The 23,075-nt window shown below is 49.9% G+C and overlaps 7 protein-coding genes across 7 annotated transcripts; 2 read left to right on the top strand and 5 right to left on the bottom strand.

Annotated features, from left to right (window-relative positions):
• Nucleotides 1-171: 171 nt before the first annotated feature.
• ALT_6239 (ubiquitin-specific protease UBP15) lies at nt 172-3,850 on the bottom strand (the record flags this gene model as incomplete). Its single annotated transcript, XM_033564598.2, has 9 exons — nt 172-281; nt 342-471; nt 526-840; nt 896-2,031; nt 2,085-3,033; nt 3,087-3,195; nt 3,247-3,436; nt 3,496-3,653; nt 3,714-3,850. 9 exons carry the CDS (start codon nt 3,848-3,850, stop codon nt 172-174), a joined length of 3,234 nt encoding a protein of 1,077 aa, XP_033420489.2.
• A 1,682-nt stretch (nt 3,851-5,532) lies between these two features.
• On the top strand, nt 5,533-6,739 carry ALT_6238 (protein kinase PKP2; the record flags this gene model as incomplete). The annotated part of the gene is made up of 4 exons (XM_033564599.2): nt 5,533-5,663; nt 5,717-5,836; nt 5,910-6,192; nt 6,266-6,739. 4 exons carry the CDS (start codon nt 5,533-5,535, stop codon nt 6,737-6,739), a joined length of 1,008 nt encoding a protein of 335 aa, XP_033420490.2.
• A 1,799-nt stretch (nt 6,740-8,538) lies between these two features.
• On the bottom strand, nt 8,539-9,414 carry ALT_6237 (signal peptidase complex subunit SPC3; the record flags this gene model as incomplete). Its single annotated transcript, XM_033564601.2, has 3 exons — nt 8,539-9,077; nt 9,133-9,206; nt 9,269-9,414. The coding sequence occupies 3 exons, from the start codon at nt 9,412-9,414 to the stop codon at nt 8,539-8,541; spliced, it is 759 nt and encodes a 252-aa protein (XP_033420492.2).
• Nucleotides 9,415-9,935: 521 nt separating this feature from the next.
• Nucleotides 9,936-10,666, top strand: ALT_6236 (gamma-glutamylcyclotransferase family protein; the record flags this gene model as incomplete). The annotated part of the gene is made up of 2 exons (XM_033564602.1): nt 9,936-9,963; nt 10,116-10,666. 2 exons carry the CDS (start codon nt 9,936-9,938, stop codon nt 10,664-10,666), a joined length of 579 nt encoding a protein of 192 aa, XP_033420493.1.
• A 365-nt stretch (nt 10,667-11,031) lies between these two features.
• On the bottom strand, nt 11,032-15,048 carry ALT_6235 (uncharacterized protein; the record flags this gene model as incomplete). Its single annotated transcript, XM_089600038.1, has 7 exons — nt 11,032-12,784; nt 12,842-12,904; nt 12,956-13,354; nt 13,403-14,589; nt 14,651-14,738; nt 14,813-14,896; nt 15,011-15,048. The coding sequence occupies 7 exons, from the start codon at nt 15,046-15,048 to the stop codon at nt 11,032-11,034; spliced, it is 3,612 nt and encodes a 1,203-aa protein (XP_089455500.1).
• Nucleotides 15,049-16,102: 1,054 nt separating this feature from the next.
• ALT_6234 (eukaryotic translation initiation factor 4E) lies at nt 16,103-17,278 on the bottom strand (the record flags this gene model as incomplete). The annotated part of the gene is made up of 3 exons (XM_033555497.1): nt 16,103-16,322; nt 16,381-17,169; nt 17,244-17,278. 3 exons carry the CDS (start codon nt 17,276-17,278, stop codon nt 16,103-16,105), a joined length of 1,044 nt encoding a protein of 347 aa, XP_033411388.1.
• Nucleotides 17,279-19,130: 1,852 nt separating this feature from the next.
• ALT_6233 (putative protein kinase) lies at nt 19,131-22,530 on the bottom strand (the record flags this gene model as incomplete). Its single annotated transcript, XM_033555498.2, has 3 exons — nt 19,131-19,341; nt 19,392-21,296; nt 21,368-22,530. 3 exons carry the CDS (start codon nt 22,528-22,530, stop codon nt 19,131-19,133), a joined length of 3,279 nt encoding a protein of 1,092 aa, XP_033411389.2.
• Nucleotides 22,531-23,075: the final 545 nt, after the last annotated feature.

The following is a 23,075-nucleotide window of genomic DNA, read 5'->3' as shown; positions in this document are numbered from 1 at the left end:
GTTGTTGGCACAAGAGAGCTACAAAGCCCAGCAGACCTTGGAAATATTCAAACAAGAATATGGTATTTCTCAAGTATGAGGCATCAATAGGAATAGCATGCGTGCTATCTATAAGCATAGGTTTGATGGTCGGAATTGTCGCCACCGAGTACATCGCATAGATCACCTCATCTATCGAATGAAAAAAGACTCGCTCCTGCTCCAAAAGCTCCGGCTTTTATTTACATGGTCCAGTCCCAGCAGATCGTCGGATTCGCCAACAATGTCGGAAAGGATATCATCTGCGATGGTCACATTAGCGCCTCCATATCTTGATTTTGGAAGGGAAATGCATGACTTACCATCATCTAGATACCGCGGGTTAGAATACATTGACTTGGGAACGACAGCAAATTTGATCTTCTCAAATTGTTTGCCCTTGATGCCGGTTCGTTTGGAGAGTCTCTCCTTTGTTTCCTTGAAAATCTCGCCCTGAAAGGTGTGAGCACTAGTGAAAGCCAAAGGCACAAAATGGGATATGCATACGGGTTTCATGACAAACTTGAACGGGATACCATGCGGCCTGCTCGGCTCTCGGTCAAAGCTGAATGCGTTGATTGTCCGTTCGCCGTCCTGCATCTGAAGCTCTTCCTCGGGTATCCTCTCGGCGTATAAAGTCACATACTCATTGATGCCAGCGATCTTAGCATCTTCTTGGTACTCCTTGTAGATTTTGCCGCTGTGGGCCTCGAAGATCCGCATTTCTCGAACCACATCATCTTCAAGATTTGCCTTTTTCTGCAGACCCGCCAGAAGATCCGCGAAGGTGCCGTCCCGAGGCACTAGGACTTCAACCAATTGCTGACGTAAAAATGAGCATAAATGACCCTACCGCTCGATGATAGGGCAAACTTACCTCTTTCACAATGCCCTCGGCGAGTAATGTTACTTTCAGTGTAGTTTTCGACTCGTAATCACTGAGACTAGTCTCAAGGACTTCGTAGTATAGTGCATCTTGGCGATGCATACTATAACCGTAGCCACTGACCTGCCCACTAAGGATGTGGTACAGCGTTTGGTTGGCCTGGTTAGGATTGCGTTTAATGAACTGCTTGGGCTTTCCGGTACTAGCAAGAACAGGGGCGAAACGCAGGTGAGTGGATTCCACGTTGAGGTGCTCGCCGACCTTCTTCGAGAACTGATCGTATGTCATCTTTCGGCTCAGAGTGAGAGTGAACTCGTCGCCATCAGTTGCTTTGATGGGAGCGAATGTGATATTTATCCTGTTCAACAAGTAGTCATAGTACTGCCTTGCATCCGTGTATAGTGCAGTAGATGGTAAGTCGGATTCTTTGACTGTGCGTTGGAACGTGATTATGTCGCCGTCTTGAATTTCAGACTGCTGGAAAGTCTGCTTCGGCTTCATCACATCGATCATGTTGTGCTTGATTTCCTCAAAAAGCATGAACTCTGTCCCGGCAGGCCAATTCATTTTCTCGAGAATTGTCGGGGCGAGTTCTGCGACTTTCTGATTCTTGCGGACGTATACGGCACCGACTCCAGAAAGAGTCTGAGAGGGGACGTCAAAGTTCTTCAAAAAGACGAGAACAGAAGTACTGCTGTCAGGCCACGAGATGGTTCCATCCGCAGATGGTTGCCCAACTTCCATCCAGACTTTGAACGGGTTCCCTTTGGTCCCAAATCTGCTGTAGGCGTCTTCCACCGTCATTTCTGGGTCTTTGATGGCTTGGTCCGGGCGAGTCGTCTTGTTTTGACGGTTCACCATCACCCACAGCCTGATTTGGTTTGCATTCAGAGCCCGTTCTTCCGCAAGCTGCTCTACGAACTCGCCAACCTTCTTAGCCCGGAGAATCCTGTACTGTTTCGGCAGGGCAGGATCGCCGGCCGGTAGGTCCGTGCTCGTCAGATCGAATCCATGATGTGACTTGTACGACTCGTCCGATAGAACTCCCACATTGATATACAGGTGAGCCTCTTCTCTCTCCTTCTTTCTGCGGAGAAGCTCTGCCCGCTCCTCTACTAAACGCTTTTCTAATTCAATGTCAAAATGTCTGCTTGCGGAAGAAGAGAATGCAAGGGCTTACCAATGTGAGAAGGAATATCGTCCTTTGTAATCGGTAGAAGGACATCATCCAGGCGTGTTTTCCGAATATAGACCAACATGTAGGCATTCATTGACCGTTTGGTCGACAGACCCCGTGTATGTGGTTGCCGGACGCCGGCCGCACCATTGGATAGTTCATATTCACCACCATAGTTCTCCTCAAGTACCTCCTTGTCAGTGGCCCGGGTCACACGGTCGTCATCAAATTTGTACCAATGGCCGTCCTTGGTAGGCTTCAAGAATGCGTAGTAATGGCCAGCGTTCAGATCACCACTATGAACGAGAACTCCGTGCAGCTGATAGATCCACGGTTCTGATTTGTCGGCAGCATCAGAGAGATATGGAGTCGCGTCGAATTCCATGGGGAAAGCGTGACGATCATTGATCTTCATCATTGCATCGCGATTAATGTCATATTCGAAACGTTTCAGGTGCAGATGAAGCACAGGAGGGAAGCTCTCGAAGATGACACCTTTCTTGGCATCTTGCAAGCCGTAGGGGGAGCCTGCATCGTACTTGTTCTCGCCCTCGAGGGTTTCCACCTGAATGTAGTCCTTGAAACTGTCGTCAAGTGTCTTGTTGCCTCTGACATTGAGTTGGATATCCCAAAAGTCTTCCACACGCGACGATTCGTAGTCGACGTTAATACAAGAAATATAAGTCTTCGTCTTGCCGACGAAAAGTTCAGGCAGTGCCTTCTCTACTGGTGTCGCTTTCATCTTCTCTTCCAATCTTTCCATGAGCTTTCTGGAAAGTTCCTGGACATCTTGCTGTTCGAAGATTTGCCGCGATTCCCAGCCAAATGATGCCGTCAACTCTGTTGTCGAGACAGAGTTTTCGCTCGTTTGAAGATTGTAGAAGAGCCTCTGGAGTGTCCAGGCACTGTTCTCTCGCGTCGCTTCTTCTTCTGTGGGAATTTGGTACACGGCCTTCAAAAAATAGTCAATATCTCCAAAAGATAACTAAGGAAGGAAGCCCTTACCTTGCGGAAAGCATTTGTGAAATACAGGGATTGCAGCAGGGAGTTGAGGTAGCACGTTGCGCCCTGATTTTTCAACCCCACCATGCCAGTCTCCTTCTTCGAGTCGTAACTAGGTCGAGTAAGCGTCATGCGACGCTGACTTATTCAAGGCAGTACATACTTTTGAAAACTGTGCCAGAGTACCCCAGTCGGGTCCTTCACAACACGCACGTAGGCAGTGACTTTAGCTTCATCATTCTGTACCAGCGGGACTCCACGGCCTTCCCACGGCATGTTGAAAAGCCTGCGCAGCTCACAGAACCTGGTAAAGCCCCAATCGCCCTCGTCGGCATTGAAACGGTGCGTAGCGACTACATTGAGGTTCAGAAGGACGAAAACAAGAGAGCACAAGGGCCAACGAGGTACATACCATGAGATACGTAAATTGATGGGTCATTGACGTTCCACAGTACCAGAGCAAACTGGACGCATGCATACCAGTTTTCCGGAGGCTCTTTTTCCCAGGCATGCTCCAAATAGAAAGAGGCATAATCGACATGATTTCCGTAAGGGAAGAAAAGAACCCGCCTGTTAAGCAAATGTCAGACGGCGAGAGCAACCGGAGTGCTTTTCAAATCCTCTACTAACCATGGGAATCCCCCACACTGAAATACTGGTCCATGTTCCTTCTTTTTCAACTTCCGCCAATCCTGGATGTGCCATGTGTGGTATGCCTCGTCCGCGGTTTCCAGGTCCGGATCCTTAGGAAGTATGCGCGCCATCATTGCCGGAACTATACCAGTGCTTAGTACAATGCCTTCGAGTCATTGCGAGGGACGAGGTGTGTGGATCTAGGCGCCAGCATTGACTCTTGGATATTCGACCCTTGCGCGAGGACCGAGGTAACGATCCAAAGCCATCTTGAACAAATGTGGGAAAGTGTATAACATCTAAATGGCACGGTAGACAATCTTACAGTCATCCGCAAGGGGCTCTGGTTCCGGCTCCTCTGATCCGGAGCGAGAAACCACGACATCATCTGTCCTGTCATTGTGATACTGCTCATATTCATCGACGAGCATCTCATTATCCGCAACCTATAAGACGAAAAGTACACATGTCAGATATTGGTAAATAATGTCTCAGCGACTCTGGATTGTTTCTCTTCTTTTTTATGCGGAGTCAGAAATGAACGGGGCACTGACGTTGTCCATGAAGAAAGAAAAGTGCGCTCAAGCACGTCACCTGAAAATACCGGCACTCAAGGACGCGTTGGGGAGCTACCCAGCAAGCAAACAGAGGAGAAGGCGAACAACAGTCAGAACAGTGATAAGATGAGAAGAATATGAATAAGAGAGTGACACAAGACAATGAGTAAGTGGTGAAAAGAGATCTGAAGGACCAGATTCCGGTTCACAGGAGATGAAGCTAGTGGCGGAGTTCCAGAACCCAATAAAAACAGGTGGGACACTTGAGACCGCCTATGAATAAGGTCCGCTGCAGAGTATTGCTCCAGTACAGCAATCTAAATGTAGCACCTGCAGAAGAGAGGAATGAGAGATTAAGTGCTTGATTTATCAATGTAGCTGATGTTCTACTGGTCTGTCTTGCATTATCACCTGTGTAAATTCTCACTTAGGTAAGATTAGGACAGGTTATAGATGTCTCAAGCTTGACGGTATAGTCGGGTGCAGCGACCACCAAGGCGTTAAAAACTATGTTATTCTGTTATCTTTTGACTCTTACTCGTCAGAATTTCCCAGAATCTATCATCTTGCACCTGGTATCTCAGAGTGAGAGCATGAGAAAAGAGAGTGCACAAAGGTAGACCAACAACTGGCTACACAGTGTTGTCCTCGAAGATTATGTCACTCGTGATGCAGGCCCCAGACAAAAGCCGAGGAATAACCAAGCACCACGAAGTACTAAGCTGGGAATGGATGCTGCAGCCACAAGCCTATCTAGTCATGTGGTAGGCTGTGTAGCATGGATCAATCATTGTATCTCATCACGTAATTCCCAGGTGTCTGTACTTTATTTCATACCAGAAACCTGACATTGGCTTAGTCTTCTAGAGATATGCTCCGACAGTGATAGGATGTAAAGTGATCTTCAATGCTCTTACATTGCTGTTGATGCTGGTTGCTGAAAATCAACAAAGCAACTGGAAGTCTTCATGGATAGTGTCGACGTCACATGTCAGGACAAAGCACTCACCGCCCTAGATTAACTGTCTGTCACTGGCACCTCTACTCACCTACTCATAATTTAATTTACATGTCCAGCAAGATGTCATGCCACCAGTGAGAGACAAGAATTGTTGGTAGCTGCTAATTGCAGATGAGCCATGTACGGAAGACGCTATATCTATCTTATACTGGTCAATCGTCCCGGCTGAGTCAACATCCACTGCGGAGCGATATCCTCAAACTTTAGAAGCTCCGTTGCGCCTTGAGTCAACCGCATCATGCAGCGAAATCAACCATTTCGGTGTTGGCATGCGCTTCGACTGAGTTACAAACCTCGAGTACGGTGCTACTCCAGTGTTGACAACTCACATAGCCCGCCTCCGTGGAGACCTGGCTCCGTTCTCGACGAGTATGCAATCCTACCAGCATAAGTACAACTGCTGCTGACTCTATGCGTGACAGATGGGTCGAGCGCGAGATTCGGCCTATTAGTCTGCGGCAATTGACCTTCTTTGGGCGGACCTTAACCGAATCACGCCTTATCAGTTCGGCCAACTATGTGCGAACAGAGCTGCCAACCAGGTCAGTATGCGCTTTCCCCTTGCATGCCTTGAGCCATGCCGGCCTGACTTGCGTTTGTGATTGCCAACACCAGAATTGCGCATCGACTGCGAGACATCCAGAAGCTGCCGTATGTGGTTGTAGCAAATCCACATCTTTCCCTTGTATATGAGCTCTACTACAAGGCATTTGAACGGTTTCGCGTCATACCGGAGATCAAGACTCTAGAGGATAACGAAAGATTCTGTGACATCCTGCGTAAGACACTCAAGGAGCATCTCGTCGTGATTCCGAAATTGGCAATGGGTGTTTTGGAGTGTCGGGATCTTGTAGCACCAGGCGTGATGGATCAATTTATGAACACTCTCCTTCGATCGGTATGGAGATCTCCAAAATCGGATGTTATACCGCTCTTGCTATGCGAGTGGCTAATTTACCCACAATCTCTAGAGAATTTCCCGTCGGGTCATTGCAGAGCAGCACTTAGCCTTGACAGAGACTTTCAGTTCTCCCTGGCACTTCCCAGGCTCGCAGGACCGGACTGATATGAACGCAGACTTTGTTGGCGAGGTATTTCTCAAGTGCAATGCGAAAGAGGTGATTGAACGTTGCGGGAAGCTTGCGCAGGATATGATGCGGCAAAGCTCGGGAACAGATAAGATCCCCGAGATCCTTGTACAGGGACATCTCGAAGCAACTTTCCCGTATATTCTGAGCCATTTAGAGTATATCATTGGCGAGCTTCTGCGCAACTCCATCCAGGCTGTCATTGAAAAATACAGAGAGTCTTCCGAAAAGCCTCCGCCCATCGAAGTTCTTATCTGCGAGGCGCCACAACATGTGATCATGCGAGTATCGGATCAAGGGGGGGGATACCCCGTGAAGTTATGCCATATCTATGGTCCTTCGACAAAGGCCCTCTGAGCAAATCACGACTCCAGAATTTGAAACAGGTCCCTGCGATGGCAGCTACGATGCAAGAGCTGACAGTGTCCAAGGAGCGGAAACACGCCGACAGGGAAACATACCGAGAGGGTTCCCTTGACTCGCTCACCTCTCGTCCACCTAATCTACGCCTTGGAATTGGCCTTCCTATGAGCAGGGTCTATGCAGAATATTGGGCAGGCAGCCTTGAGTTACATAGCCTTGAGGGCTATGGAGTGGATGCGTTTTTGCAGATATCAAAGCTCGGCAACAAAAACGAGCAAGTCACCACAAGAGCATCCATTGATGCTGTTTGATTGTTAGGAGTCTAAAGTGCGGACCCATTACTTGCACCTCATGTTACACTTTCACGTCACACCTCACGTTTGTTTAGGTTGTGGAGAATTTGGAAGAAGCATGAGTCGAGGGAGTTGAGAAACTTATCGGAGCGACATGTAACGGCACGTACATGGGCGCACAATATAACCACCTCTGTGGAGTACAGAAATGTACACTCATATAGCACATCCTGGCTAGCACTTTCTGTCTAGGCATGTCCAAAACAGGAATATCCCGTAGCAAATAAATGATCCGCGCTCGGAACATTGCGGGATGACATCAGTGCTTCATAAAGGCCAATATGTTTCTGCCTTCAGCCCTACCGGTCAAGTCTCAAGCTTTTGGACAATTGCGCTGTCCTAGTTTTGGCCTATTGTATGATTGAATCATACTTCGTTGGTGGCGTGGCGGTTGGCTGCTGATCCCTCTTTTGCCTTCAAACATACAAAATGAAGCGTCTCAACTCCTCTATTGATGACAACACTCCAATCTACGTATTTATATTGTTGTTCGCAATCCTATTTCTCAGCTTCCTGGGAACGTCTTGGAGTTCAAGCAGATCATCAGTCAAATCATCAGAAACTTAGCAAAGTAGACTCTCCCTGGACAAAATGGCAGGCACGGCGTCAATGCTCTGTTTGATTTTGGTCACTCTCTTCAGTAAGTCTCCTGTCACTCTTCTTTACACAGACGAAATCCCCATCGATCAGACGAAGTCTAGCCTATTTGGTTGATTTCGTTCAAGTAGTATCAACAGGAAGGATCATTCTAACGTGGATTTGATTGCTAGTACCTCCTCTCGGCGTACTTATGATTTCGGGCTGTAGTGTGGACTTCTTCATCAATATTCTGCTCACGATCCTAGGGTGAGTGAACATTTCTTTAGGTTTTGCAGGCGGTACCTTCTCCATTTGGCCGTGCTTTGATATTTGAGGCGTATGGAATAGTCTGCTGATAGACATAGATATTTCCCGGGTCATATCCATGCTTTCTACCTGGAATACGTCTACTATCACAACAGCAATACGGACCCAATGACTCGAAAGCGCGCTCCTGGGGTGTATTCGCAACGTATTCTGCAAGGACACAATGAAAGATCATATGGTAGCACTGTTTGAGCGGCTCATCCCACTACGGCCGATTCAGGACAACAGCGACCGATTCAGGATACGAATGACGAACACTATACGGACTACCACAGGAAGAGTGTTGGGGATTAATGCTCAGATAATGACATGTTACTTTGTGTATAAGTTTTCCCCTTTCTACACCTTAACCCGGCCCAGCCCTAAATACCATTTTCATTAAAATTTCATTATTATGGCCACTTTGGTTTCACGTCTACATTATTATATTTTCTTACGGTTCTGGACGACTCGAGAAGCTTATAATGGATATCTCAACAAATGAGACTGGCAATCAAAACTGCCCTTCATTGTTCATTGACATACTGCTAGACTCTAGGCCGTCTGAGCACCCGATGCAGCCGCCTTAGTAGCAGAGGCCTTGCTTCCCTTCAAAGCAGGAAAATCAAAAGCCTCGCTGTTGACCACAGTACCGACGGTCCGGGGCACAGCACCAGAGCCGGGACTCCACCACAACGCACCAACCCAGGGCTGGACATTCCAGCCCACAGAGAGCGTCACGTTCCTGCGCTCCGCGAGCTTCCCTGTAATGTCACTGATCTGGTACTTAGCCCGTTGGTTGCTCAGACGGAGCACGCCCGGCGCGAGAGTCTCCTTCTTTGAGGCCGAGGTTTTCTTCGAGGCGGAAGTGTTCCGCTTCTGGTTCTTGCGGGCCGAGGAGGACGATTTGGCCGGGAAAAAGCGCTGGCGGAGGGCATTGAACGAGTAAGGCGATTCAGGGGCGGAGATGATGGTGTCCCAGATGATGGACTCAGAGTTGGGAAGAAGAGAAGACTTCTTGTCGGAGGACGAGTACGAAGTGTAGACGTAGACGAAGATTTGTTTTGTGTTCCAATTGAAGAGCGAGGAGAGGTCTGAGAGGTCTAGATTTAACTCAGGAGTCGCAAACGGAGTTTATCAGATACGTACCAGCATTCAGATCGAACCTGATCTGCGCATACTCTTCCTTCTTGGTTGAATAGTAATTTGGCCGGCCCTTGATCCTACCATTGGAAAAGCCATTAGCAACCAACATCCGGATGGAATCAATCATCAACAAACGTACACCTGGACATTCTTCAACGAGACCTCAGCCTTCGCGTCATGCGCAGGATACAGCAGCACTGACAGTGCAGCGACTCCAGCAACAAACAAGGCGACAGTGGTGAAGAAGCCGAAGACGCCCTGCGCTCTGTTCAGGGACGAGTGCATCTCGTTTAGTTACACCGGGTACTCCAGTGTGATGAGCTGTCTTTGGTTTAACGACTGGTCAATTGAGAACAACAAGTTAAATCAGAATACGGCTTAGAAATGAACAGGAGGAGCCAGCGTCCCCGATGATGCCAAGGGCAAAGCGGCGCGATGATGCTTGAAGCCACATGGGCCTTTTCGATGCGGGCGGTCAATAAACAGTGGCGCAGTTACTCGCACTAGCAGTGTCTTATCGATAAGCGGTGGGTCTCCTCTTTCTATCTCAAGGTTTCCCCTCATTGAATCCATGAGACTAGAGATGAGATCATGAGGCTATGAAATTGGAATTTTAGAGATCCTTTGTTAACAAGCATCTCCTGCCGCACAAATCAGTAACCGTTGCAAATATCTCAAATTGCGCCTTCTTTTCAAGCCGCAGCCCGGAAAAGTTTCTCTCCCCAAGCTCATCCTACCAGCTCTACCTTACCGTCATCTACCGTATGAAGGAAAGAAGTACCACTGAGTACACCAGATAACCAAATATGGGCGACCACGTCCTCTTTTTCTACGGTGAGCTATTTGCCCACGACCACTGGCCCTGCACATAACCCAACGAACATCACTCGCCAGATGCCTCTCCCACTTACCCCAACCAGTCCCTCCAGCACACCAACTGCGTAAACCCCCAAATACACAAACCCGTACTAACAAACGCAACCCAGGAACCCTGATGGCCCCTCAAATCCTCCACAGAGTTATCCACGGCCGCCCGGACCCAGAACCCTGGCAAAAGGGCATGCTCTCATTCAAGCCCGCCATCCTGCACGGCTACCGCCGGCACCGCGTCCGCGGAGCCGATTACCCCGGCATCGTGCCCTGCCGGAATGATATTGAAGATTCGACAGGAGACTCCGGTAGCGCCTCGGTACTGGGGACTGTCGTATCTGGTTTGACGGACGGGGACGTACACCGGTTGGATGTCTTCGAGGGGTCAGAGTATGTTAAGGAGAGGGTGAGGGTGCGGGTGCTGGCGGAGTCGCTGAGTGTGGGTGGGCGGCAGGAGGCGAGCATTGCGAAAAACCCGGATCGGCACCTGAAGGATGTGCTTGATGCGGCTGGGGCGGAGTTTGCGGATGAGAGGGAGGAGGTGGAGGCTTTGACGTATGTTTATGTGGCTGGGCAGGATCGATTGGAGGATGCGGAGTGGGATTTCGAGGCCTTTAAGAGGGATAAGATGGCGTGGTGGGTTGACGCGGACGAGAGCGAGTGGTGACTTGGGTGAGTCGGACGAGCATGGACGCAGATATCGAGGGTATTTAGATATATCATACTATAGAGAACAGCCAGCATAGAGCTGTTGACTGCCAACCTAGATCATCTTCGTTCCGGAAAGTCTTATTTAAGGCAACTTGAATACATGCCCATTGAGCTTTATGATGGCGAAGGTGACATCATACGTATGCAGCTGAGTGCTCATATCGAAGTAACAAATAACTCATATGCAATGCTTGGTATCTCATGCATCCCGCAAAAACAAATGACCTTCCCTACCCGTATCATCCGAAACACCAAACAAGAGAGAAAATCGTTTATGTCTGCTTTCAATGTGAGGTATAATCCGCGTCCTCTCAAGTATGCTCAAGCCCTTTTCTTGAGCGACCTCGGGCTCTTTCGAACACCATCCTGCTTCTCTGTTGACAACCCCGGCGGTGGCGTCCCAAGGACTTGAACCTCAACAATGCTATCGTCCGCTGATTGATGAGGTATCTGTATTTGCTCTGCGTCGTCTTCAACAGGTTTTGCACCCTGAGGCCGAGATCGCGCTTGTCCGCCTTGAGAGTCTTCGACGTGAAGGAGACAATGTGACGTGACATCCTCCTGTTGGACTTGTTCTTGACTGTCCGGGACCTCGACAACCTCCTTGCGCGTAGTGCTCCCTAATGTACTTGCTGCCAACGTTTGAGGCGTTGATCTTTTCGTTTTCGCCTTACTATCTGGCGTACCATCTCTGGACGAGCTCCTAGTCACGGACCGCGACTCCCCTAGTTTTGCCTTCTGAGCAGGCTCTAACCCGGACTTCTCAGGCGGTGGATTTCCGTTAGGCGACTTCTCCGATGCATCCTCCATATTCTCAACTGCAAGAACGGTCTTGTCTTCAGAATGTCCAAGGAGATACGATATTGGCTGTCGGTCCGCCATGGTAGCCCTTTCAGCTGCCTTCTCGCGACTCAATTGTTCTTGTTCATCATACAATTCGTCAAGAAACTTCCGCAATCGAGAACGAAGAAGCCCTGATCTTAGAAGAGGCCAATCGTCCTCCACTCTCATATCTCTTCGGAGCAATTTCGTCACAAATGTGTCCGGATCCTGTACGAATTTCTCCACATATGCGAGCAGATAGAGGCCACAATCCGAGTAGTTGGGCTGCAATGGAATTTCTTGAGCTTTCATCCCCTTGACCAGGGTTGTGTCAATATCGACCCCACGTTTGGATTGGGCCTCTTCCCGGAGATAGTTGCGCAGGACGCTGATCGTGGGGGAGCGTGACAAGTTTAGTGAGTCAAACGTGATGACCGTCGGCTGCCATACTTCATATCTTGGACCATGGCGCTTTTTCTTTGGCTTCCGTGACTTCTGACTTCCTGAGACCGAGAATTGGCTGGCATCTTGAGAATTGATCTGCTTGGAGGGCTCCGTATTTCTTGGAGGACTCGAGAGCTTTGCGGGAGAGGATACCGGGTTCTCCTCTTTTTCTGGCCACTCTTCGTCAGAAGCAGGTACTTCCAGCTCCCCCCTCTCCTTCATCTCCTTTTGGTCCAACAAGCTCATGGCAGCCAACGACTCCCTTGCCAATTCCTCTTTTTCCGGATTTGGTGCAGAACGAGCGCCACTTTCAGTCTCTCCGCTGTCGGAAGGTATGTTCCCAACAGCCTCCGGCGTGTTCGGATTCTCCGAATCGTCACGCTTTGGTGGAGCTGAAGGCTCTGTATCTCTTTCCGCAGGTTCGTCCACCACCACTTCTTCCTGGGCAATCCCCGGAAGTTTTGGTAGATTGCATATGATCGCAACATACCAATGCGCTGCTTCATTGATAGGAACCACGATATAATCGTAACTGAATATGTCGACATTTCGCGTCCATTTTTGAACGCCTTCGTAATTGATGCCTTGCTTACCTCTAGGCGGGTTCGTAAGTGTTGCAAAAAAGTACGAATTGAAGAAGTAGACTCTTTTTGAGACTTCCTTGTTGTTTCGTTCCAGATGATCCTCCAAGAAGCGTATGTAGAAGCCGATCAGGTTGTCGTTCAAGAATTCGTTATCACGCAGTCGTTCAAGATCTTGACCGTCAACTTCAGCCTTCTTCTTGCCGAAACGCGGGTATACAAGTGGCCTATCAAGTCCATTAATCCTGCAAAGCAATGACTGAAGCGGATAGTGTTCAACAGACCTCTGCCACTTTTGGGAAATCTTTTGACATTGCTGTTGAGGCGAGTTTTCCTCTTCATCATCGCTGCGACGCCAGGTTAGCAAAATTTATTTCTAGAAGCTAGCTCATACTCACGAAACCACTGTTGCCGGCAGCATACGACGCGTTGTGGACCTTGTTGCACGACTGGAAGCTGTGGTCTCTCCTGTGTACTTCTTGACTGGTATCTCCACCGCCTCTTCAGTACCCGCTTTAACAGAGGTTGCTTTCATCGCTTCATCGGAAGCTGTTTCTCGGAACTTCTGCGCAAGTCCAGAACTTGAGGACGAGTCTCTTGGACCGGATTGCGAAACTACGTTAGATTTGAGGTCGTTTTGCAATGAGGCTGAAAGCTTTGGCCGTTTCGGTACTTCAACTGTGGTCTCGGAACCCTGTTCGGGAGCCCTCGCAGTGCATGATCGCTTGATTCCGTTCAGATACCTTCCTGAAGTTTTCGTATTTTCGTTTTTTTTGAAAGCATCATCCATCCATTTACTAATTTGGTGAGCATGGATTAACAGCTTCAGTAGGAGAGATACGTACCCATCCTTTTCCACTACTTTAGCTCCACTGGCAGCGAGTAATGTGGAAAGGTCCTCCTTGGCTTCAGAGGATGTGAGATCTATATCCACCGATTGATCACCGGTACCTTCTCTGAGAGCGAGCCTAACTTTACAGCTTGGCGACGTCCCTCGAAAGATCTTGAAAACTTTATTGTAGGGTATCTGAAACGAATTCGCGGGGTCGGGTCCGGTCATTTTGATTGTCTCATTGATTGGATCAACATGTACCTCGACGGTCTTGTCGCCCGAGGAAGGTCCGGTGGTAGTACCGAATCGAACAGAGGTTGCTTGAAAACACCGGTCGGCACTAGGACGTGTCCCAGATTTGGTAATCTTGCGCTTGAATTTTCCTTGATGCGACGAAGGGACGAAGACAGTCGGTCGGATGTCGGCTGGGGAAGCCTTTCTTTGGGCCACTTGCTTCCCAGCGTTGAAGCCGCCCCTGACGTCTTTCTTACGAAATTCGAGGGAAAAGTCCTGGGCGGGCTGCACCGTTGCCGCCCCTTGCAGTTCATCTGGACTTTCTCGCGACTCTGAGTCTCTTCTTTCATTCGTCGGATGACCGTGAAGGGATGGACTCCCGGGCCTATCGAGTCGCTGTGGCTTTTGTATCTCAACACTCTGAAGAACTTCATGCTTCACGCTCGGTATTGAAAAGCGCCTTTCCCTGGCAGCGTTTTCAGTGAAGCACTGCTCGAGTTCGTCCTCCGGGGAAAAGCGATGGCGAAATCTCTTGGCCCCTAATCTGGGGCTAACTTGCGACCTCGTAGCCTTCATATTCTTCTCAACCTGTCGAAATTCATCAACTGCGTTGCGATTGGATCGTTTTGACTTATGACCTTTTAGTGACTGTTGGCTTGATCCGGGCGACAGACGTGCGGTGTTTCCAATGACCGACGACGACTCAGTAACGGAATGTCCTGTTTTATTATCATCGGAAAGGTCGATGATACTTTCGGTTGGAGAGCTTTGAACATCTCGACGCCGGCGCTTTACGGGTCTCTCCGAAAGGTCCTGCTCTAGAAGGGTCTGCGGACGAGGTATATTGACCCCAGATAATGTCTGATACCCCCCGCGGTTTCCCTGCATTCCCTGTGCCCGTACCGGGCCGCTCTCTCGAGCTTTGGAGGAGAGCTTGTCCACTGGTTTCAAGACACCCTTGACATTCTACCAATACTCAACGTCAGTCCCGTCATAAGAGAATGAACGCATTTCGAGAGCACCATACCTGAAAAGGGTCCCTCTTCTTAGATGTCTGTCCTGGAGTTTTCTTGAATGTCTCCCCCGGCACTATCGGTACTCCATTCGGACTTGGACTAGAAGAGAGTCCCAGGGTCAGCTCCCAGCCGCACAAATATTCCCGACATATAACAGCTTCTTCGTGACGTACCGTGTAGAATAGGAAGGGAATAGTCTCTGCTCGTCCTGGCGCGAAATGGCGCGGTCCCGTCGCATCGACGCATCTTGTGTAGACCTGTATCCTTCGTATAAGCGTTGTCCAATCCGTATCCAATGAGTGAGGTTATATTTACAGACGACTCATCCCTAAACGTAATCGAGGAATGGTCTGACGTAGTAATAAACGTACAGGTCGAGTTTCTGAGGAAGGTGGAAATCTTTCGGCATAGCGATGGAGATTCTAAAAGATCCAATGAGTCTCGTTGCGTCGCTGCAAAGGCAGAATGAAAAGGAGCATGTCCAAAGCGTATCACGATTATTCAATGTATACGCAGGAGGATATAGGCAATAGGAGAAGAAATTAGAACAATTGAAAGGGCATAATTCCAACTCACATCGGAGCCTTGAATAAGTGGTTCAATCCCGGATTGAATGACAGACTCCAAAGACCCTAGACGAGGAGCATCGCTTACGCCGGACACCTGAGTCCGCTGTAGCTCATCAGAGGTGGCATCTGATGGCGGAGCGGGGATGGGGTTCTGACGATTTGAGCGGCGACTGGGAGAAATCAGCGGAGCCAGAAACTCTGATATTGTCCCCAAAAGTGGCATGTAAAGAGAGCAGGTTCATTAAAGTTGCGGAAGATCTACCATACTCCGGATTTCATGAGGAGTGGGCAAGAAATAATAAGACCGGAAGCAAGAGGACATTATTGGAAGAGACCCCGGTATCATATCTTGCATGGATAACAACAAAGGCGGTCGGCCGGTTATTTTCTGCCCTGCGGGTGAAAAAAAAAAAAAAAAAAAAAAAAAAAAAAAAAAAAGAAAAGAAAAAGCACGCGGAAGCTGCAGTGATCCCGCATCGTCATTGGGTGGAGATCATTTGAGCAAACAGACCAGGACTACCTACAGAGCGTGGGTAGTAGGTACCTTACACGTAAAGAATAGCCTCTGATTTAGGCTATCCGAGCATGATCTCATAGAATCAACGGTAGGCTAGTAGTGTACGGAAGCTTCGTGTGAAATTATGATTTTACATTTTGCGCTTGATCCAGCGCTGTCCGTTGACCTGCATCACATCTCGCATTGCCCAAAAGAAATGAGAAAAGAAACCATGAACCACGAGATGAGGAAGAAGAAGAAACACAAGTTGAGAAATGAGAAAGCAACCAGAAAGTCAGCCGCAATGATTCGCCCCAATGCCCCGAGCCCAGAAACGTCCCAATGTTTTCGTCTTCCTTACTATACAGGACCATTCAATGAGAATCAAACCATGTAAATCAAGACGCCGCTGCTTTTCCTTTATCTCCCATGGACTCGTCATTCGCTGTAGGTCTTCGTCGGTCCCCTGCGAGGTGGTGGTGATGATGGCCCGCGTTTCCGGCCGCCTTCTCCTGGCGAGCCTGGTCAATTGCGGAGCGCTGAGCAATACTGTCGTCGTGGCTCTTCCATACAATGTTGGTGTCGGCCGGGAAGGCAAGCAGACGCTTGATCGTCTCCCTGCACAGAGTGAGCCGCGGCCCTTGCCAGCCAAGAGTGAAATATGACGACAACTTACCTGATCTTGATGTTGCGCCCACCGTCAATCCGGGTCCAGACACTCAACACATCCTCTCCGCTTCGTACACTGAGAACAGCGCCACAGACCTCATCGCTAGCCTCCGCGAACTGGTCACCAATCATGCCCAACAAAAGATCCTCCCAATACCGGTCAGCAACCCCCTTCTTCAGCCGAACAATCCACTTTCCACCCTTCTTATTGGCATCGTCCTCCCATACAGGACGAATGCCTTTCTTGAAAATGTGATAGTCAGAGACGGTCGGAAGGAGCGATGGGCGCTTGAGATGTGTGTATATAGACCAGAAACTCTCGACCGAGGATATAGACGCAAGGGGAATGGTCGACTTCTCGTAGTCAGAGTACTTGGGCGTCGGGGGACGGTACCAGATCACCCACGTAGACTTCAGAGCATGCTCCTTCGGACCCGTCAAGGAGGAGGCTGAAGCCTTGGCCTTGACTTCCGCTGCCGAATCCTGCTCCGAAGCTGTCTCTCGCTTCTCCCCCAGCGCTTTGGACGAATTCAGGTCTGACGCATTGGTGCCAGGCGTCTTGGGAGTACCAAAGGACGCGAATGCGCCCGAACCCAAGCCGAATGCGGAGGAAGCGTTGGTGGAAGGAGAAGACACGCCACCCGAGAGGGGGGATAATGCATTGAAGGGATTCGATCGACCGCCGTGCGAGCTATCCGGGCCGAAACGCTTTGATGTGTGACCGCGGGGAAGATCGACTCTCGCGCCACCGTCCTTTCCGTCGGTTCCTGTCATGGACAGAGACAATTTGGCGGAACTGAAAGACACACGACACAGGTTAGTCTTGCGCCTAACGGTATACCTTGCAAATGACGAAAATCCTGGACATACTTGGCCCTGCGAGTCCACAAGTTTGCATTATCCATGGCGCTAGTTAATCAGACCGTCGAAAAGCAAACGGTCATCAGGGAGAGAAAAAGGCGCGGCAGGCGGATGCGAGGAGAAGCTGCTATCGCAGGGCGAAACCAGGACAAGCGGAAAAAAGAGTCGGCAATACCAAGGCCTCAAAAAGAAGGCAGGAAACGGCCGGAAATCTGAAAAACAAGAGAAAGCTAATGGGCGAGAGCGATGCTAGGTAAAATAGACAAACAGAAATAGTAAAAAAAATTCGTGATCGTAATCGTTAACGAGGTGTGTGTATGTGTAAGTGTGCGAGATTGTGCGTGTGAGGGGAGAAGAGGTAATGCGGGTTTACTGTAAGGTAGGTAATAGGTCAAGTAGGGCCGATTTCGATGGAATACTAGTAGTAGTAGAGCAATAGCAGAGCGAAGGTAGGGTGTAGAAGCCTAGACGGTAGTGGTAAGGGTGGTGATGGTGCTGGTGGTTATTGTAAGTATGTAGTAAGTAGGTATAGAGTCTTAAGAAGATGCAGACCTCGAAAGCAGAATCATCACCACTCAAGGAACTCAAGGGCCGTTTCCACTGCCCAAAATCCGCCGGTTATTGGCCTTTCACGTTTCCTTCGAGCTCTGCCGCTCCCCTCCTCTGGCATCCAGCCAATCATCATCCGTCCCGCCCTTCTCCGCCCGCACTATCGTTTTTCCTGCTTTTTTTCCCCCTTCTTAAAAGGAAATCCTCTCTTTTTCTCCCTCTTCTTTTCTTCTTCTTTAACCCAAGACCACCGACTCAAATCATCGCTGGCTGCGTATCGTTCTACCGCTTCCACTGCTCTGGCGATTCCGATGAGTGCGTCGAGATGAATTCTCTACAGAATCCCCGCGTCTAAAACCATCATCACGAGGGCTTTCCAGCTACCCATGATGCGGTGATGACCTGATCGACGGGACATTCCACCCTCTAGAATACCCCATTTATTTAATTTGATCCAATATGATTTGGTTCCAATTGCAGCAGCTATGCCCCTTCTTGAATTTACTCAGTGGTAACAAATAACGATTCATGTTCGTTTGTAGAGCCGGTGCGTGTGTTCCTTTCCGTCCTCCACCGTGGGCCACGTTGGCTTTTCCTGTTGTCCTCCTTGCATGCATGACGAAGCACTCGTACTCTGGTAATCCGAGGTGCTCAACCGCCTTTATCCTGCTGTAATGGCCTGGCTGGTTGAGCGTGAGGTTCAATGGCAAAGTCTGATTGTCGCAGGAGGTCAAAACACTTCATGACTGCGTTTTTGTTTCTTCATTTCTCTGTTGCTGACAAGGTCGTTACGTAGTATGTAACTTCTGCCCTCCATTTTTCTGGATTCTCTTGGTGCTTCAATGCTCTAATTATATGACTCGTCGCTCTTAACATCTTGCAAAGCGACGGAGCATAAGCGTGAGGTTGTCCGCCTCTCATCCGCTGCTGTCATCTACCCATCTACCGGGGAAAGAGTATGATCATCTTTAATGTCTCTTACAATAATTCGGATCGAATTGAAGCTGAGTCTATACATTTTGCCTGTCACGCAGGCTCGCCATTGTCAATTCGTAATAGAAGGATATCTTAGCTAGATCGAATCCGTAGATCCTGCTCATGTCACCCATTAAACCACAGAATTAGAGTACTTTCTCTCGCTCCCTCTTCCATTCAGACAGAGCAGGCGAGATTCGAAGCAGGATGTTTGCTCGTAATGTGAAGACGAAAGTCTCATCAACACCTGACGCCTGTGGCGAGTCAGGCAGTGGATTATGTAGTGTCGCTTATGTAGTGTCGCAACGACAAAGACAATTCCATGACTCGTATGGAGCATATATGCGGCGCAGAAGAGCACAAAGCATGAAACTACTGTTTAGTAGGCTGGGCCGAGGGCTGCGGGTTCTCCTCCACGTCTTGTCTGACGCGTTTCGTCTCCCTTTCGCTTTGCGGAGCCGACAAAGCGGCTTTCCTTTTCTCTTTATCTTTCTGATACTCTGCGCGACGAGCTTCCTTGTCCTTCTCCTTGCGCAGTGCTTTGGACTCAAATTCGTGCCAGTCGCCCTCGATATTTTCCAACCTGCAACTGTTAGTCATAGTCCAACTGAGAGAGATACTTAGCGAACTTACTCGATAGCTTGTTGCGGAGCTGGCTCCTCTGACACAAAATAGGAGTGCGTCAGTACTTCCTCCGCTGAGGGACGCTTTGAAGGATCGTATCGGAAGATCTGAGAAACTAGGTCCAAAGCCGCTGGTGACAGTACTTCGCGGTATACGTCTTCAAAGGCTCGCTTCTTGCGCTCCGTCGGTCGCATGAGCTCAAACCAGGGCATCTCCACAAGGTCAGGCCATTCAGCCCGCGTAGGCGTTCCAAGAGAGGCATAGAGCTTTTCAAGCTGACTGATTTCGCCCCCTTCTCCGGGAAAGACAGCCTTCTTTGTAAACAATTCGACAAACACACAGCCCGCGCTCCAAACGTCCACGGCAGGACCATATCTGGTCTCTCCGAGAAGAAGCTCCGGTGGCCGATACCAAATCGTAATCACACGGTTGGTGTAATCAAGTTGGCGGCTCTTAGAGAAAAATCGCGCCAATCCGAAATCTGCGAACTTCAACAAGCCCCTATTGCTGATGAGGATATTTGCTGCCTTGATGTCGCGGTGCAGAACGCCCCGGTGGTGGAGGTAGTTCAAGCCGTCAAACATTTGCTTGGCGAGATCCTTCTTGTGAGCAGCGGTGAGGGTGAAGGTCGGGTGATTAATGAGACCTGTGAGATCGTGCGAAAGGTATTCGAAGACCATAAAGCACTCATTCCTCTCCACCATAACTTCGAGTAAACTGACCACATTATGGTTGCGAAGGTGCTGGAGGAGCTTGATTTCTCGGACAGCCGTAACAGGGAACCCGTCTTTCTCGCCTTCCATACGTATCTTTTTGAGGGCCACCTTCCTTTGGGTATAGACGTGTATTGCCTTAAAGACTTTTCCGTAGGTGCCAGCACCAATGACGGACTCGTTACCTGGCTTTCGGTAATAAACGGAATCGGACTTCGCGTACTCTTCTGGGAGAGTAGGCCGAGGCTTTGGTCGGGTTAATACCCGGGGTTGCTTCACGCCTGGAGAACGTCCCCGAGGACCACGAGGTGGACGAGGGTCCTGCCGACGATCATCTTTCCTGCCTTCGTGTCGCTGGTCAAAGCGGCGATCTTCTTTTCGGTTGTCGCGAATATCTCTAGGCTCACGGAAATCACGCGACTCTCGTCGAAAATCTCTCCGGTCGCGTCTCCCTCTGTCCCGATCACGATTTCGGTGCCGATCCCGGTCTCTGTCTCGATCGCGGCGGTCAAAGCGTGGTTCAGGTTTGAATCGCGGCGGTGGACCGAGAGGCACTCTGCTGCGAGGAGGCTCAGCAACACGAGGTGGAGGTTCTCGAGCCTGCATCCTCTGTGCCAAATCTGGAACTGGCTTGGGGGCAGGGGCAGGTGTGGTTTTGGCTTTGAAGGCGAAGCTAAACTTGCCGCCTTTATTCGGCGTGGAGTTGGTGTCGGACGGTTGGGTAGGTCGAGACATCTTCTGAAAATCCCCATCCTCGGAACATGGTTTTGAACCTTGATCCACGCCTTGTAGATCTCTGCTCGGAGACCCGAAAGCGTGGTCTCTGTCTCCCTCCCCTGGGAAGCTCTGCTCTTCTGCCGCTGGGAGAGGCGCAGGACTTTGTGAGGGCTCCGCATGAGTGGTATGAGGGCTGGGAGAGCCGCCGCGGCCGCGAGCACTCCATTGGAAACTGTTAAAACGGCCTCGCCCGGACGGCCCAGTATTGTAGGATGAGTGACCAGAGCCAGAAAATCGCCGGTCGCGGCCATGATTTTGGAAGTTTCCACGATAACCTGAATGCCCACCACGGTAGGAAGGACCCGAATACGATTGAGGATGGTTGGCTGGACCAGTCGGCGGAACTTGACCCTGATTGTACTGGTCTTGCGAGCCGCCCTGTGAAGGATAATTGTTTTGACGATATGGAGATGAATGTGAAGGCCTGTTCGCAGCGTAGTGTTAGCCTCGCGCTAATGTTGATGTGCTTATGATTTAGTCAAGAAGAAAGCTCACCCTTGCGGCCTGTGATAAGGAGATTGCCCACTCAGACCCGCACGTCCTCCAGGGTGAGGTGACGTAGATTGAGGGGATCCCTGGTAGGAATTACTTGATGGGCCGTACTTTGGTGAGGTGGAGTATTGACTCGTGTCCGCCTGTGGTCGTGAGGGGTGAGAGCGCAGGTTATTATTGGCATTCAATGCCCGCTCTCCATGGAAAGGGAACGTTTCACGCGCACTGGGGTCTCCGTCTGCAGGGACGCCGGTAATTTCAGCATCGAAGCTGGGGACTGGTCGTGGGGGGGATGGAGATCTGAAGGAACTGTCCATCGCAGACTGAATTGGCCTAGGATTCATTGTTGCGTCAATCCTGGAGCTGTGACGCGAGGTCGCTGAAAATCTTGAACCAGCTGAGATAACGGAATGGCGAGAAGGCGATCGATGGCGATACTCTTGGTCGATATCGCCTGCAGGGTCCGGGCTGTTAAATCGCTCGCGGGGGTTCCTCGGTGACCTGGGGCCACGTGGAGGGGACTTGAGACCCTTGAAGCGATCGGATTCCTTCCTACGCCGGTCTCTTCCTCTTCTAGGAGACCTTCGACGCGCCCTGCCACGCCCCGGAAATCGTCCACGTTTTTTATGAGGGTAACCCCGATCGAATTCGTCAAACTGCTCCGAGGCTGGATGGTGATGGCTAGGGTCTTGTCGAGGTGAGTAGGATCTCACTGGCGACGGACTCTGCGTTCTCTTTCGCTTGAATGGAGGAGGTGCAGATGGAGAGTTGTCCCTTCGATAATCTCTTCCGGTCGGTCTCTCGCCTTCCAAAGGCTGAAGCTCGACAAGTTGGTGATGATCTTGATTCTGGCGTTGTCTGGGCTCAGAGTACTGCAGACCGGATGAACCACGCGGAGAGGTGTTATTGGGAGAGAATTCACGATATGAACGAGTTCCTCCAAGCTCTGATTGGGGATGAGCACGCGAAGGTGGCGGCGACCGTAACGGGGGAATAGGTGCGTTCCCTTTGGACCGGCGACGACGCTCTCTGTCGCGGAATCTGTCCCTCCCTCTATCACGGTTCGACCCTCGAGGCCTCTGCCTTCCTCTGTCCCTCTGATCTCTGGTATCGATGGGGGCGCTCCACTGGTCTCTCAACAGCGGACTGTTACGGGACCCAGCCATGAAAATTTCTTGAGGTGCATCTGGCTTTAAAAACTAGTATAGTATGAAATAAAGGCAGTGGGCATGGGATGAACCCGCCGACTGGAGAACGGATGAATTAGCGTGTAAGTGTGATCGTAGGATATTCCGGTGGAGCCTTGTCCTTCGTCTAGTCAATTCGGAGCGTGTGTCGGCCGCGTTCACTTTTGGTAAGTTTAGTTGGGCGGGAAAGAAGCATGAATGGATAATGCGGAGGGTGGTTTTTCCGAGGTGGGAAGGGCCCTAGTTGGGAGTATATCACTGTGAGTAGTGCGCAGTGACGAAAAAAGAAAGAAAAAAAGAAGTAAGGGAACATGAGAAGGCAAGCTTCTCAGTCAAAGGTAAGGAAGGATTAGTGGGGAAAGCCTGGGTGGAAAATCCCCTGAGAGAAGACGCACCTGGGGATTTCGCTCAAACAGAAAAGGCCACACTTGAAAATTATGTGACTTGGTGAACAGTAACTGTCACGCCGACCAGTGACAGTACTGACTCTACTAGTTGTTCATCTATGGGGTAAGGTGCTGCGT

This window comes from Aspergillus lentulus (assembly GCF_001445615.1).
Source record: "Aspergillus lentulus DNA, contig: Alt12, strain: IFM 54703, whole genome shotgun sequence".
In the NCBI taxonomy this organism is placed as follows: domain Eukaryota; kingdom Fungi; phylum Ascomycota; class Eurotiomycetes; order Eurotiales; family Aspergillaceae; genus Aspergillus; species Aspergillus lentulus.
The sequence above is the reverse complement of the archived record's forward strand: the minus strand, read 5'-3'. Positions and strand labels throughout refer to the sequence as shown.